We start from the raw sequence: 15,324 nt of genomic DNA, 5'->3' as shown, positions 1-15,324 counted from the left end.
TATACTTTTTTAGTCCTAAATTCATATCTATTATAAAATAAGGTGAAGAATTTGAAGAGAGAATAGGACCTATACTCGGTATTGCATATGATTTTAGCTGTATGATTTCTATTGTAGTTAGAAAAACTTGTTTTCTGATACATTGTCTTCTTTAGCAACTATACTTCTTATTTTTTGATTTCATTGCTTCTTTGGATAATGTTGAGCAATGTGCTTAGCTTTTCTATAATATAAGTACAAATCTTCTTAACAATATTCAGACTTTTCTTGCTTAATGAGAGATTTAAAATGTATTGTATCAATTTGTATTGATTTTGGCCTTAATGAATAGATTTTTGAAAACTTAGGAGCTACCATCATTATTTGTCTTATTCCTCTATAATTAAAACTTTATTTTTGATGCATTTCAAATAATAAATTATTGCATGCAATGGTTTGAGCAATAAATTATTCCAAAGAATTTGCTTTTGGCATTGTTAATAACAAAATTTATATACATTATTCTTTAATCTATATCAAAATTAATTAATAAGGACTTTATCATTTCAATCTACATTGTAAGCAAGGTTTTGGAATATATTAATATATATATTAGATAATCATTATCCTTATCATAAACATAACAGCTTGGTCTCTAGTATTTTTTTTATCAATTTTTCTAAATATGGCCGTAAATACTTCTAAAAATGAATATCAAATAAAAATAATAAAAAAAATTAAAAGAATAATCCATCCTCTTTAAGAAAAAAATTAGTGTTAGAAAATTAAAGTGTTTGTTTAAAGATTGATGGTCTACAACCTTCAAAATATAACAATAAAAGTGAAATAATTCATTCACTTTTAAATATATATATATATATATATATATATATATATTAGTACTCTTGTTAAACTATCAAAGACATGAATCTTAAAGAACTAAAAGATTGATATACTCTTATATCACTTAAAAAGACTAAAAAATCACTCAAAGATGATATAACATTAAAGTAGATTGTTTATTGCCAAAGAAAAGAAGACAAAAAAAACTTGAAACAAGACTAAGGACTAAAAAGATATTAGCAAGAGTGAAGAAGGTTTCATTCTTGCTTGCATATATACTATCTAACTAAAAACTATGTGGCAATGTTCTTCAAGACCTCCAATTCATGTTGACTTTACTAAACATATGTCTGAACTTATAAGACAAGTTTTTTACATGTGCTCTACATAGTTAACTTATTCCACAAGCTACTAATATGTATGGCATATAATAAACTTATTGACCAAGTTTCTAACCTACAAACATATGTAAATTTAAAGTAGCATCTATGTAGTTTTTAAGAAGCTTTTTTAGAAGATATTATGAAATTAATCTATTTTTATTTACTTATATTTAATCATATAGATAATAATTGAAAAAAATATGTATCTTCATGAAAGTTGCATGTACTTGTAGCTATTGGTATAAGCAAATAATGTAGCATACATATAAGAAACTTGGCTTGCAAATTAAGTCATGATTTTTATAAATTAGACATAAGTTCGAGGTCCTATAAAATATCACTATATAATTTTTAGGTAGACAACATATATAGAGGCAAGAGTGAAGCCTTCTTCACTCTTATCAATTCCTTTTTTGTTTCTACTCTAGTTTCAAGGATCTCCAATTTTCATATCTTCTAGAAATAGCTATTTTAGTTTTTTTTTAATATACATACTTTCTTATTTCTATTTTTTTATCTTTCTTTGAAAAAAGCCTCACTTGTTTCTTTTGCCTTCATTTAGTTTTTATCTTTGATAGATACTCTATTCTCTATAAGAAAAAAAATCAATATTAAAAAATTAAACTGCTAGTGTAAAAAAGGATATTTTATAATTTTCAAAATAGAACAATAAAAGTGAGGTAATTCATTCACTTCTAAAAATAAAATAAAAATAATGAATTAGCACTCTTGTCAAATTATCAAGGATATGAATCTCAAGTAACTGAAAGACCAATGTATTCTTGTATCACTCAAAAAGACTAAAATATCATTCAAAGTTAGTATAATATTAAACTAGAATGGCTATTTCCAAAGACAAGAAGATTAGAAAGTCTTCAAACAAGAGTAAGAACTGAAAAGCATTGATAGAAGTAAAAAAGGCTTCACTCTTACCTCTACATATACTATCTAACTAGAAGTTACATAAGACCTTTGACATGTGTCTAACTTGCAAGACACGTGTCTTAATTTGCAAGGTAAGTTTTCTATATGTATACTATATAGTTAGCTTATATCAGAAGCTACCAATACATGAAAAATATAGGTAATTTGTTGGCCAAGTTTCTAACCTATCAATCAACTATAAATACGTGTATATTCAAAATTGTGTCTATAAAGCTTTTAAGAAGCTTTTCTATAAGACATTATCAAATGTATCTACTTTAATCTACTTCTTCTTATTCATATTATCTATGTAATTGTTGGACGAAATATGTATGTCTATAACATCCTTGAATCATAATGAATTTATCATTAATTTTTCTTAAATGTTGTGTTTTACAACTTTTTACAACTTGAAAAAAATAAAGATTTAAGAAAAAAAAATCATAAAAATTATAAAATATTTAATAAATCCTATTTTTATTGAAAGTTAATCCAATTTGAGCCACTTTATTATATAATATTTGATTTTAAATTCATCTTTTTTAGAAATATATCACTTAAAAGTAATTTTTTTACTTCATTTATAAACACCTTTTATTAATCTACCAAATTTTACTAAAACCGTTGGTTAAGGTATTAATCTTTACATCAATGCCAATGTATTTGAAATTTATGCTGGTAGACTTAATCATTTTTTACATATTTTTAGTTAGATAGTTGCTTTTGTAAAGAATGAACTTTTAAAACTTTGTGTATGTTTTTGTGGCCTTCAATTCATCAAAATCAGTAACAAATGGCCATAATTTTTCAGCATTTTGTTTTTTTATTTTTTTATTTATGGTTTAAAATTTAAAATTATTTTTCTTCTTTTTCAGATATATATAAAAGTTTTTTGCTATTGTGTTGTGTTTCTCTAAGCTCACTTCCAAAATTGTCATGGAAATTGCATAATCATCTTAGATACATCTTAACAGCTGAAATTGTATTAGTAAATTATATTAAAAATTCCAAGTAAATTAAAAATAATAAATTAAAAAACATTAATTTAAAAAAATACTGAAGACCCCAATATCAAAATAGAACGGAATGTCTATTAAAAGCATTTAGGAGACACAACTTTCAAAACCCAAAAAACTCTACGATTAGTCGATAGTAATTAAATAATTGAGAAAATATTTTAAATTTAGACTTGAAAAAGTGTTTTGTTAAAAATATTGAGAGGCTGTAATGGAAGAATGGTGGAGAAACGCGGCAGAAGCAGCAGAGGCCAAAACAACAATAACATCAACGAAGGAAAGCTAAGGAAACGGAAAGGAAGGGAAGGAAGGCTACTAGAACCACCACCCATTCTTTGAGGGGCCTTCCTTGTCACCCACCCACCCACACACACAGTGTATCTAGCCCGACACGTCAGCCATACAGAAGACCGCCACGCCAGCAACATAAGCTCCACTGCCACTGCGACGCCACGTGGCACACGTACAACCCCCTAACAAGTAGAAGTCTACTTGGCAATTACCTTCTGACCGACCCCTGCATGACCGCAGCCAGAAGTGGAACCCATTCCCGCTTTCCGCTCATATAATTCGCGCTTCCGCTGCGACGTCCTCTCACCACTCATCTGAAACCCTGCTGCAGGTGGTGTACTCTGGAGCGAAATCTCCTCCTCATACACTTACAAACAGTGACTCACTCCCTGCCTTTATCGACAACACACTCCCTGTTGTTGTTGTTGTAATTCTCTTGCTTATTCTGCAGCACTGAAGTGAAACTCTTTGAGGAGGTAGGTAGGTAGGTCTTTAATCGTTGTATTTGATATGTTAGTTTTTTCATTGGAGGAATATGAAGATTGCTTTTGATGTCTTAGTGTTGTATTTGATGTGTTAGAGTTGCTGGATCCCTTTTGTGTAGCATTTTCAAGGTTTGAAGTGTACGTCTGGTGTGCCATTTTCATTTTGGTCAGTGGATTTTGGGTCATTGGAGTTGTTTGAGGTTTGGAGGCTGATTGAGGGGAAGCTTGGGGCGTGTGTTTGTTTGTTCAGAGTGAGGTTGAAAGACTGCAGCGATGGAGTTCCGGAATTTGGGGCGGACTGGGTTGAAGGTGAGTGTGTTGGGCTATGGCGCATGGGTGAGCTTCGGCAACCAGTTGGGTGTCAAGGAGGCTGCAGGTATTCTGTCTCGGTGTCGAGAAGCAGGCGTGAACTTCTTCGATAATGCTGAGGTGTATGCGAATGGAAAGGCGGAGGAGATTATGGGCGCTGCCATCAAGGAGCTTGGTTGGAAGCGGTCGGACGTTGTGATCACCACTAAGCTATTCTGGGGCGGTAGTGGTCCTAATGACAAGGGCCTCTCTCGCAAGCACATTATTGAGGGCATCAAGGTGAGGAACATTTGGTTAGATTTTTCGTGACGCGACATGTTTTTTTTTTTTGCATGTCACTGCTCCAGCTCACCATATTTTGTGTAGTGTAAGAATTGGTGGGAGATGATAGTGGCCGTTCTCTTGTACATCTTACGTGTCTTGCGTGAAATCTTGAGCTGCAATCCTATCTTTGATCTCCCCTTAATTTTTGTCAGAATTATAGACTGGACATATTGCTTTACTTCTAGGAAATTTGTACTGATGAGCTGTATGCTCGAATATAGGCATCATTGAAGAGATTGGACATGGATTACGTTGATCTACTCTACTGCCATCGGCCAGATCCCTCTACCCCAATTGAGGAGACTGTGCGAGCCATGAATTGGGTGATCGACCATGGTTATTCAATGTATTGGGGAACTAGTGAGTGGTCTGCTGAGCAAATCACAGAGGCTTGGGAAATTGCCAATCGGTTAGGCCTGATTGGTCCCGCAATGGAACAACCGGAATACAATTTGTTCGCTCGTAAAAGGGTAAGCAATTCATTTGTGATGTACAGACACAAAATACTCTAAGTCTATTATGTTGGGTCTTCTGTATGCGGTTGAAGATTGGAGTGGTTGGGTGATACAGTGGATGTGTTTTCGTGTCAGGTGGAGCAAGAGTATGCGGAGCTCTACAAAAAGTATGGTATTGGTCTGACGACATGGAGCCCCCTTGCGTCCGGTTTCCTCACAGGAAAATACACGAAAGACAACATTCCCGAAGGCAGCCGCTTTGCGTTAGAAAACTATAAGGTTCGTAATCAATGATGTTGTCGTTTTGGTTTTAGAAATGGTGATGTGTTGTCTCTTGAGGTTGATTTTACTCAGAGTACTGATACATGCTTTGTTTGTTCACAGCATCTGGCAGAAAAAAGCTTAGTTGACGAGGCTTTCGCAAAGATAGAGGCTTTGAAGCCGATTGCCAAGGAGCTTGATGCGACTTTGGCACAATTGGCCTTGGCTTGGTGCGCTAAGAATCCCAATGTCAGCTCTGTCATTACTGGAGCCACTAAAGAACACCAGGTACGTCTTCTGAAACACATAGGTTTAAACATGTCATCTTGAAGTTTTAAATTTCTAGCAAAGACATATTGTTTTGTCTAAAATCTTAACGATTATTGCTACTATTGCTTTTGGATAATATCGTGAGGTCTTCAATTAAGTATTAATTGTAGTCATAGGATATCTTTGTGGAATACAAGACAGGTTATCGTTTGTGTGTGACATTTGTTTCTCTTGTTTTTGTTGGCTCAATATACAGGTAGTTGAGAATATGAAATCTATTGAACTCCTTCCCAAACTTACACCTGAAGTGATGGAGAAGATTCATAAAATAATTGGGGATTCAAAATGAAAACAATGCTAAAATCGACTACGTTAAAGCTACTCCTTGCATAGCATATCCTTCGCAGAAAACTTGTCGAAGCGTGCACACCTTTTTGTTCAATCGAAAGATTGTAGTTAATTGTGGCTAATAAACTTGAGGTTTTCTTGTCTTCTCCGCACTGTATATGCCTTGAGTAAAGTCTGGTCTGGCTACTTGAATCTCAGACATTGGTAGTAAAGTATATAATGCTTGTATCAGTTTTATTCTAGAGATATAGCTGCATTCATCAGATTGGACTCGTTGTACAACACATTGTTTATATGCTCTCGCTTAATGTAAGTTTACCCAAGATTTGTATGATAATAATAATGCGGAATTTTTCATGCTTACTCCAATTTTCAGGGCGAATCCTGATTTTTCTTAGTTCTATTATTCATCCAGTTCTATAATTTTGTTTTCAGTTTGTCAAACTGCTCATTACATATATGTAAAAACAGACTGAAGTAGAGAGAAGTTTTCAAATTATCACATTTTTGGTATCTAATATACTTCAATGAGTTATTCACTGAGACATGATAAGACAAGAAAGGATATAATAAAGAAGTGAAAATGCAAATATTGGAATATAAAAATAAAAATATAGAAAAAAATCCTTAATGTTTAAAATTGATTGTGGAAGAGAATCTTTCTGAATGAAGAATATGCTTTACCCATATCCATACTTTTTTTTTTAAATAAGAATATAAATTGGTAGATCATTTGTATTAAAATACTTTATGGAAATAATATATGTTATCCAATATGATAGAAAATATTTTGGATTAATGTTAATTAGCATGTCATTTTTTAATATTTTAACATTCAATAGTTACAATTTTAAGAGTAACATTCAATAGTTACAATTTTAAAATTAATTTTAAAATTAATATTATTAAGAAAATAATGTTAATATTAAGAAAATAATGTTAACAAATAAGATCCATAAATGACTAAATGGTTAAAAATTTTAAAATTAATATTAATTCTTAATATTATTTTCTTAACCATTTTAAAATTGTAACCATATTAAGAAAATAATTTATATCCATAAATGATTAAATGGTTAAAAATTTTAAAATTAATATTAATTCTTAATATTATTTTCTTAATATTAACATTATTTTCTTAATAATATTAACAAATAAGATCCATAAATGACTTCATAATATTATAGCTTTGATAAGCTATTTAATTAATCAATTTTATATAAACTTTCTGCCAAACATGAATATATTTTAGATAATCATAAATAACATGCAAAATATATATATATATATATATATACATGTATTATTCTTGCTATTATAAAAAAGAATAAAACTTGCTTTGTGGTACTAGAAATTTGTCCAGGTATCACTTAAGAAATTCTCTTAAAATCTTTATTATAAAACCAAGTCTCGTTGAATATTTTTCTATTGTGTCTTACATTTATTGGCTTGAGATACTTCTTATCTTAAAATATTTGTAAAAAAATAACCTTTAGAAAATAAAAAAATTAGAATATTGATTTTTATGCAATAGCAAAATTTAGGATAAAATTTAACTATTTATAAACTTTTATATTACTTTAAAAGCAATTAGTCAAATTATCCACTTAAATTTTTGCAAATATTTATTATATTCTAGATTATTTTCATAATCTGTATAAAATTTAAGTTTCAACACGCCTTATATTAAATTGTATGTCATTGCAACAACCAAATCAAAAAAACACCTTACAAAGTTTTGTAAAAGAAATATTAGAATTTTATTAAAATATATTAACTTGTAATTTACCATTTAGATATTATTAAATAACACAATTTAGATATGTTTTGCACTGTTAGACTTGTATTTGATATATTTTTATTGTAAAAATATTATATAAATTTATATTTAATGTATATATTTAATAATTCTATATTTGTGTAATAAAAATTTTATTTAATATTTATTAAATAATTTTATATTTTAATATTAATTTTAATAAATAAAATAGTTAAGCACAAGCTCAAAAACTTATTAAATAAAAATTATAATAATATATCATTTTTTAAAAATTAATCAAATCAAATGAGATGCACTAAAAATATTAAATTATCACAATCTAATCAAGTCTCAATAATACAAAAAAATTAATATTGGTACTTATTCAACAACAAAATCCACATTTATAATCTCTAGTAGTTGTATGTGATTCCTTTGTTTTACATGTTAAAATTTCATAAATTAATTATAAAAAATTCACAAACTTCATAAATCAATTCATATCAGAAAAAACTGTAAAATTGTGAGATTTTTAGCAATTGTTACATTTGTTCATTATATTAGTGATGTGATAGAAATGAACTCAAAATGATGAATCTTCTTAATTGCAAACATACTATGTTTTATATATATATATATATATATATATATACACACACACACATTCAAACTTTAAATCACTCATCTTTGTTAGCATTTTTGTTGTGGTTTTTCAAAAATAGTTTAAACATTTCTGTCTTTTTCGTCGTTCTTCTCGTATTCCTACCTACCTTCCTTTCTTTCATATCTATTTAGAGACGGAGGTATGTCCTCTTCCCCAGAATAACTAGCAACTACCACATGGTCATGAGAATGAACTGTCATCCAGTGGTGTTCCTTCATAAGTGGGCAACTGCATGCTAGAAGCAAGTTCAGTTTAGGCTGGTGTGTGAATTTTAAGACAACCGGGTCATGCAAAAACCAGACTTTTCAGCAGAGATTTGCGTTGTAATTGCCCACCCACAATGCCAGCAGCACCCAGTTTAGATGAACCCCAAGTAGGTCGCTACTTGAAGAACACGCTGATCAAGTGACTGACAATCCCTGGGAGACGAAACAACCCTGGATAATTGATCTCCTGATCACAAAAAAAGATAACAATTCCTACTTGCTGATGGTGTCCTTCCATATGGGTTTTTCCCAATAGTTGTTGTAATTGGGGTTAGATATGAATCCTTCTCATTGTGAATGACTGTTGAAATCAGGTGAATCAGATCTGCTCTGCGAAGGAGTCAATTCAAGTTGCAGCAGAGTACGATGCAGCGGAATGAGGCATTTCGGTCGGTCACCTAAAGTACAAAGAACACTTTCACTGCTGATCTTTCCGTAGGTTTCGCTATTGGACTAGTGAATTTCATGATGGAGAATGTTAATTCCACGACTTGTGGCTACCGGCATTGCACTCAATTCTAGATATTTAACAGATCTATATCAGCAGGTATTTGACGAAAATTTATCCTTACCCACTTGGATGGGGTACGCCTTGAACCATGTAAAACACTAAAAATTACCTATAAAACAGTATAGAAATGACAGCACAATAGCTTCACAGGCAAAACAGCCATACTATATTTGTCCCTTACCCGAGTCATTAAGTGGGAAGTCAAGCAGTTCGAGGCAAAACTGTTCGGAACACACGACCAAGCCGTTCGCACATGTGAGACTCCAGGAATTGCTGTTTCACTCTTTCGTATCCTCTGCTACCCATTCTGATCCTCAGCGACTTATCGAGGATGAGATCTCTCATGTTCTTTGCTAATATGTGTACCCCATCCTTTCCCACAGGATGCAATCTCCCAGTTGTTCCGTTCATCACAATCTCCAACGTCCCTCCAGCTGCTGTGCCCTGCGTACGGCATAGAGAGTATTTTTTGGGGTCTTCTCAGTTCAATCCATTAGCACTTCGAATTTTCTATGGCAAGAAGTGTCCCTTCTTATAAACCTCTTGTAATGACTATTTGAAAATTCCATCCATAACTTATAATAGGAAAAATATTTAAATAAGTGATTAAACTGCCAAATAAAATAATCAGAAGACCATGTCTTTAGGATGTGCTGACCAGCACTGGCAACTGAAAAGCCATTGCCTCGATTGTGATTCGTCCGAAACATTCCCCTCGCCCCTGCATGTCAACCTAGATTCTTCACAGCTTTTCCATGATGATAGAACAGCATGCCTAAAGCCCGACCAACGCCTACTTATTTTGTTTTGAATATGGATATTCATGAATAGAGAGATTCCAAAGCCTGAAATACATGCAAAGTCTCAACTTTTTTCCTCGGATTTTACTACTTATGGAATAATTTAAATAACGAAGTTCTAATTGTGGCCTAAAACCTCGATTTGAAACTGAGAATTGAGCTTTTAGTTTGGCTGGACGTTTCAATAAGATTTAGCACTAACTGCCGGTTCTCTCCGTGTTTTGATACCATAATGATTTTGCAGAGACTATTTGAATCACCTGAGAATTCTGCACAAGGACATCCGCGGCAGCTAAGTAAGGAACAACGTCCATCGTTTTTTTCACAAAGTGCACTGTGCTTTGCAGACCATTTTCCTCCACAAATTTGTGAAGCATTGACTGGTATGGAGGAGCAGCATGGTCACCCCCGACGACCAAGGCATGCACGCTGAAAACCGTCTGTTGCACCATGTTAGTTTTCTTGACCAAGTTTACTCCTTCAACAAATGCTCTTAGAAACAAGTCCTGTCCTTTGCCACGCGATACACCTAGACGAGGATTACCACGATAAGCTGGTCACTCTTTCAGGACATCTTTCTCTACCAATGTTACACTTCAAACATGAATTGGTCACAGAAGTACAAGAGGATTGTTAAACATTGAAGTTTTCAATCTTTTAACATAGATGAAGAAACATGTGTAATCTTTGAAAGTTGAAAGTAGTCATGAGAAGTTAATGTAAATCATACAAAAAGCAAGACCATACTATTGATCATCGCAAAAACAATATCATTTTCGAAAATTCCAACAATCTGACGCACACGTTGTCTCATGGATGCTCTTCCAACAGCATCCTCAGCATCAAGCATCAATTGTTGACTATTACCCAAATGCACTACATGCATCTTGGGCAAAGTCATCCTGAAAGCAACTTCACATGTGTGTAAGATATCAATCTTTCACTTAAAACCGTCATTCGAAGCGTCTAATATGCCTGTACGAATTTTTAGTTATTTTTATGCAGCGATCAAAGCTCAAGTATGCGAACATAGTGAAATGACACCTCACTATTAAATCTCATTTAGAATTTAAGAACAGCCTGAAGAAAACATCTGCAATACAGAGACAACGTACAAAAAAGTAACAATCGTTCACTGCCTCAAAGATACATCCTACTTTACTAATTTTACGTGTTGATAAACACAAAACTCATACTTCTGCTTGAAGGAAGTATATGTACAATGTCCTCGCCAGATAATACAAGCTTAAGTTTATCAGCTCTTCTGTAACTAACCAATCTTTGTTGGAGCTAACATTTAGTGCTAACCTTAAGCGATCCCTCGTGCGCGTCCGCCAGTAATCAGCAGTGGCATGGGAATCAGTTATAACACCTGCTACTTCTGGAAGGAATTTCACATACTCGGGGGCGAAATAGTGGCCACGCATCTCATGTATCCACCACAACGTCTTGGCCAGCAGCTTCTTTATGTCTGCTTTAAAAGCTGAACTAACCCATTTTCCAGCCACAGCAGTGTTCAGGATCACCAGGTCTGCCGTCGTCAATGCTGAGACGGTCCTGGTCCCCCTGGCTGGAATTACCTGTAGATACATGAGAAACTTAATTACAAAGAGCTTGTCCTTCAACTCAATCATAAGCAGTGGAAGAAAATAAATAAATAAACTAAGACAACTAGCAGTAAAGGAGTCTAAGGAGAAAATCACCTGTAGTCCGTGGTTCAGCAACTTCTCCTCCAAGAAAACAACCACGGGATCAGAGGTATTTTCTTTTTTATTTCCAGTGACCCAATATACAAAGGCTCCACTTCTTCGTAAAATATGTCCAAGCTCCATCAGCAACAGCGGCCCTCCTGCAAGCGATATAATCAGGTATGAACGAGTTTACACGAAATCTTCAAATCAAGACTTAAACACTACGTTCATACGTCATTCTGTAACGTCCATCATATAATGACAAGCCTGACTAGTTGATTCGTGCGCAGTTAAGAAATCAAGATTCAGTCAAATTTACGTAGTCTCACCAGAGAGCGAAAGTTCGTGAGAGACTACAACCACGCTCTTACCCTCCATGAAGTTCAATCCAGGAGGTTTAGGAAGTGAAGACGAGTATTCAGAAACTACCTTCGTAGAATTAGGTTGGTTCACAAAATCGTGAAATGTATTTCCATGGTCTCCTGACAGCTTAAAAATTACTCCTAACACATATGATGCGAGGATGAGACAAACCAACATTATGCCACATCTAAGGATAATTCTAAAAGAACAAGCTCGACGAGGACGCTTTTGCGTCTCTTGCTTTTCCATTGATGGCTGTAATACAGAAGTTGCTCGAAGATGCCTCATGGTAATGAAACAAAGATGCTTGCTGGCAATGATAATCACCACTTTGCATCACACTTGAAACCTCAGTGTTGGCCTGCACCGCGGAAACACGAAAAATTGGACCTGGAACCGATCCTAAAATCTTCGATACCCATGAGTACCGAAACCAAGAGAGTCGGTTTGCCTTTGAGACTGCCGGTGTTTCCTGTGATCAACAAGCAAAATTAAATCAGCAAGGTCTCATGATCGGTCCACATGCATCAACAGCAATAGGACACAGACTGGAAGAACACGCATCAGTATACAGATGCAGGCATTGCCTGAAACAGCTTTCGGAAGACTTCAACACATCAACACTCATTTGCACTGATCAAGCTTAAATTCAAGCTTGATAACCCTTTTTTTAAAAAAACACACAAACATAGTGGCTTCGACCTAAGGCAAACATATGGAGCTGATGATTGTCGAAGGCCGAGAGTTGGAACTACTTACAAGCTTGTACGCCACAGCACAGTCCTGCTGGGCCCTCCAAAAGAACTACCGAGTTTTCACTCATCTGAATGCATATTTATTGAAATCAACGAGAGATATGGGATCGCAAGAGTAAATCACTAATACAGAGAGAAGCTATTCTTATGAATTAAAAATTAAAAATTGCGAGGTATAAAACTCCTCAACCAAAAGTAACCAAAAGTAACCAAAAGTAGGTGCTAAAGAAATACATAAGAAACGTCTAAGACAGACAGCGAAAGTAGTTGAAGGAGAATAAACTAAAAGAGCTTATAGACCTACCAGAAGTATCTTGGGGTACTGAGAAGAATTAGTCGCAGCATCGTGCGAACAAACTTAGTCACCGCCACGTACACAACAGCGTAACGACGCTCTTGCAGAGCCCACAAGTTGCTTAGGAACACGTTCACGCCCTCCATTTTAATCGATACCTGATGCTCAGCCCTATCCAGTTCGGCCCACACTAAACTCCTCTTCAGTGATGCAAGGAATCCGCAGATTTCAAGTTCTAACGAAAGATTCAAGAATTGACTAGAGCTTCAAGAAAGCCAGCAGTTCCTAATATACGTGAAAATATAAACGCATAGAACCACCCAGACTGAAACCCAGAGAATTCACAAGAACAAGGGGTCCTTCGAACCACACAGGTTGGTATTGACAAGGTCCAAACACAAGCCAGAATTGTGCGAAATCCGCGATCCCTTCGTAATACTCAACAGTGCTCCGACGCCGGAGATCCCTGGAAGGCCACAAAGCAGAGGAGGATTCACAACTATCGACCAGCAGATTGAAAAATCCGATTGAGCGTGCGGACGCGCCTTTGAGTGAAGGGTGGAGCCTTCAACGAGGTCTCACCGCAACGGCCCCCAACTCTGAGGGCTCTGCTGTCAAAGCCGGTTGTCTTCCATGGACATAACTGGAGCACTTCCGTTGCGCAACAGGTACGACAAAGAAGCTGCAAGCCGATCTCACAAATGAGACACATCAAGAAGTCGGTGAATTATGAGAAGTGCGGCACTAGCCAGCCTGTCTCAAGAAGCAAGCTTACGACAGAACAAGTCACCGCGAAGTTAAATATGAATGGATATACACAAATCGGGTCAAGACCAAAAGCCACACCGTTATAGGCGTAGATAGTGTGGGTCCACTCAATCAACGTAGGTTTCTTAAGAAACTCAAGAGTCATCCCAACCTGCTGCTGCTCGTCACGACGACGATATGACTGATAGGTAGACTACCTAATGGCCGATTCCCCGGTGCGGTGACTCAAAAACCTCACTTAACACAAACGAGCAAAAAAAATAACCCGCTGCGATCAGGAAACTATGACAAGAAGATGGCCGGAGCTTCAGGTCCCTGAGGCAGCGATTGGCCCCTATCCAGTGACACAATTTCAAAAAATCTCAAGTGACGTCAACACCCAACGCTTCAAACCCAAGCGAGCGACAGTGATGAGGAAAACAGGAATTCGTGCAGGACAACAGAACATCGCCAAAACACATCAATCACAAATAGACATCACCAGTGACCTGGTATATTAGCATGTCGCGACACCAATGCAAGGCAAGGGCCGGCGTCAAGCTACATGCCAGCCTTTAGAGGGTCACCATTTAACGGATTAAACTATTAATGGAAAAGAAAAAAAAAAAAAAAAAAAAAAAAGGAATAAGAAGTAGAGAGAGAACCGAGTCAAAATTCCTCCAAATTCCCACTGCCAAAGGAAATTCAATCCTTTAAATAGGCAGACTGCAAATGGAAATAGAATAAGCGATCTGGCTATCTTTAAGATGCATCCCCGAGACGCTGAGCCACGTCCTTTTTCATCTTTTTGACAGAGGCTCCAGTCCCGAGGGATCCTGATGACAACATTTCACACATACGGAGCAATCAAGTCAAATCCCTCCATGACAACAACTAAAATAAACACCCGTTTTTATGCAGCGAAGGCGAAACTCGACCACCGCTTTCGAAACCATGGCCGCGCAGCAACAGAGCGATGATGGCTCGCACCTCTCTCTCACGAGGAAGCCATGTGGCGCGAGACCACACTCCCACCTGCCGCACATCACCACACACACTCACTCTCTGTCTGCTCCGCCATCATCGCCCTCTGCAACACAGGCTCCGTCGTCCAGCATCACCACCATCACCAGAAAACACGAAACACAACTCCCGAACGCGAGAGAGTGAGACAGGGGCGTGGCGAAGCTCCACTTCAAGCAACAACAATGTTTCGAAGAACGTGGCATCCGATTCTCATCTCCTCGGGCAACGATTTGAATGTGTGCCAAGACGTGCATGATCCTGCTTGCATGGATGGATTCTCGGTGCTACTTGCCCCGTTGCTTCGGAGATCCCGAGACGACACCCCCATTTGTTTGTATTTTTTTTTTATTCTTTTGTTTTTATTACCTTGCCGCACCAGCAACATGCCAAGTTATAGCAGCCCAGTTTTGATGGTTAAAAGAAACGAAATTGTGTCCATGACCCAAGTTGAATTCCCTTTTTGGGTTGTCGATGCGATGATTTTTTCGTGTAACAACATCATGCAATTTTGAGGGTTGGTGAATTGACGTGGTTGCATTGTATTTAGGTTGTTTTGGGT

General features: G+C 35.7%; 2 protein-coding genes across 4 annotated transcripts; one reads left to right on the top strand and one right to left on the bottom strand.

Moving 5' to 3' along the window:
* Positions 1-3,751: 3,751 nt before the first annotated feature.
* On the top strand, positions 3,752-6,045 carry LOC112286247 (putative voltage-gated potassium channel subunit beta). 3 transcript variants are annotated; one of them, XM_024527962.3, is made up of 6 exons: positions 3,752-3,912; positions 4,172-4,509; positions 4,776-5,024; positions 5,145-5,288; positions 5,394-5,558; positions 5,797-6,045. In XM_024527962.3, the coding sequence occupies exons 2-6, from the start codon at positions 4,195-4,197 to the stop codon at positions 5,887-5,889; spliced, it is 966 nt and encodes a 321-aa protein (XP_024383730.1). In that variant the 5' UTR covers positions 3,752-3,912; positions 4,172-4,194; the 3' UTR covers positions 5,890-6,045. The 3 variants fall into 3 exon arrangements, with proteins under 3 accessions (XP_024383730.1, XP_024383732.1, XP_024383731.1); XM_024527964.3 differs by having other exon boundaries at positions 3,752-3,916; XM_024527963.3 differs by having other exon boundaries at positions 3,752-3,920.
* Positions 6,046-8,311: 2,266 nt separating this feature from the next.
* On the bottom strand, positions 8,312-14,242 carry LOC112286961 (uncharacterized). Its single transcript, XM_024529455.3, has 9 exons — positions 13,002-14,242; positions 12,702-12,765; positions 11,909-12,414; positions 11,592-11,737; positions 11,197-11,468; positions 10,636-10,790; positions 10,149-10,417; positions 9,747-9,809; positions 8,312-9,532 (listed from the first exon to the last, which is right to left on the bottom strand). Exons 3-9 carry the CDS (start codon positions 12,228-12,230, stop codon positions 9,290-9,292), a joined length of 1,470 nt encoding a protein of 489 aa, XP_024385223.1. The 5' UTR covers positions 12,231-12,414; positions 12,702-12,765; positions 13,002-14,242; the 3' UTR covers positions 8,312-9,289.
* Positions 14,243-15,324: the final 1,082 nt, after the last annotated feature.

This window comes from Physcomitrium patens, chromosome 9, assembly GCF_059467195.1.
Source record: "Physcomitrium patens ecotype Gransden chromosome 9, ASM5946719v1, whole genome shotgun sequence".
Lineage (NCBI taxonomy): Eukaryota > Viridiplantae > Streptophyta > Bryopsida > Funariales > Funariaceae > Physcomitrium > Physcomitrium patens.
The sequence above is the reverse complement of the archived record's forward strand: the minus strand, read 5'-3'. Positions and strand labels throughout refer to the sequence as shown.

What these genes read in the sequence shown, in the direction of transcription:
- LOC112286247 (XM_024527962.3), top strand. Translation starts at nt 4,195, where the DNA reads ATGGAGTTCCGGAATTTGGGGCGGACTGGGTTGAAGGTGAGTGTGTTG. An exon ending in ACATTATTGAGGGCATCAAG is followed by an intron (nt 4,510 to 4,775) that starts GTGAGGAACATT and finishes GCTCGAATATAG; the next exon opens with GCATCATTGAAGAGATTGGA. An exon ending in TTGCGTTAGAAAACTATAAG is followed by an intron (nt 5,289 to 5,393) that starts GTTCGTAATCAA and finishes GTTTGTTCACAG; the next exon opens with CATCTGGCAGAAAAAAGCTT.
- LOC112286961 (XM_024529455.3), bottom strand. Translation starts at nt 12,230, where the DNA reads ATGAGGCATCTTCGAGCAACTTCTGTATTACAGCCATCAATGGAAAAG. An exon ending in TCACGAACTTTCGCTCTCTG is followed by an intron (nt 11,738 to 11,908) that starts GTGAGACTACGT and finishes TATCGCTTGCAG; the next exon opens with GAGGGCCGCTGTTGCTGATG. An exon ending in TGCTGAACCACGGACTACAG is followed by an intron (nt 11,469 to 11,591) that starts GTGATTTTCTCC and finishes ATGTATCTACAG; the next exon opens with GTAATTCCAGCCAGGGGGAC.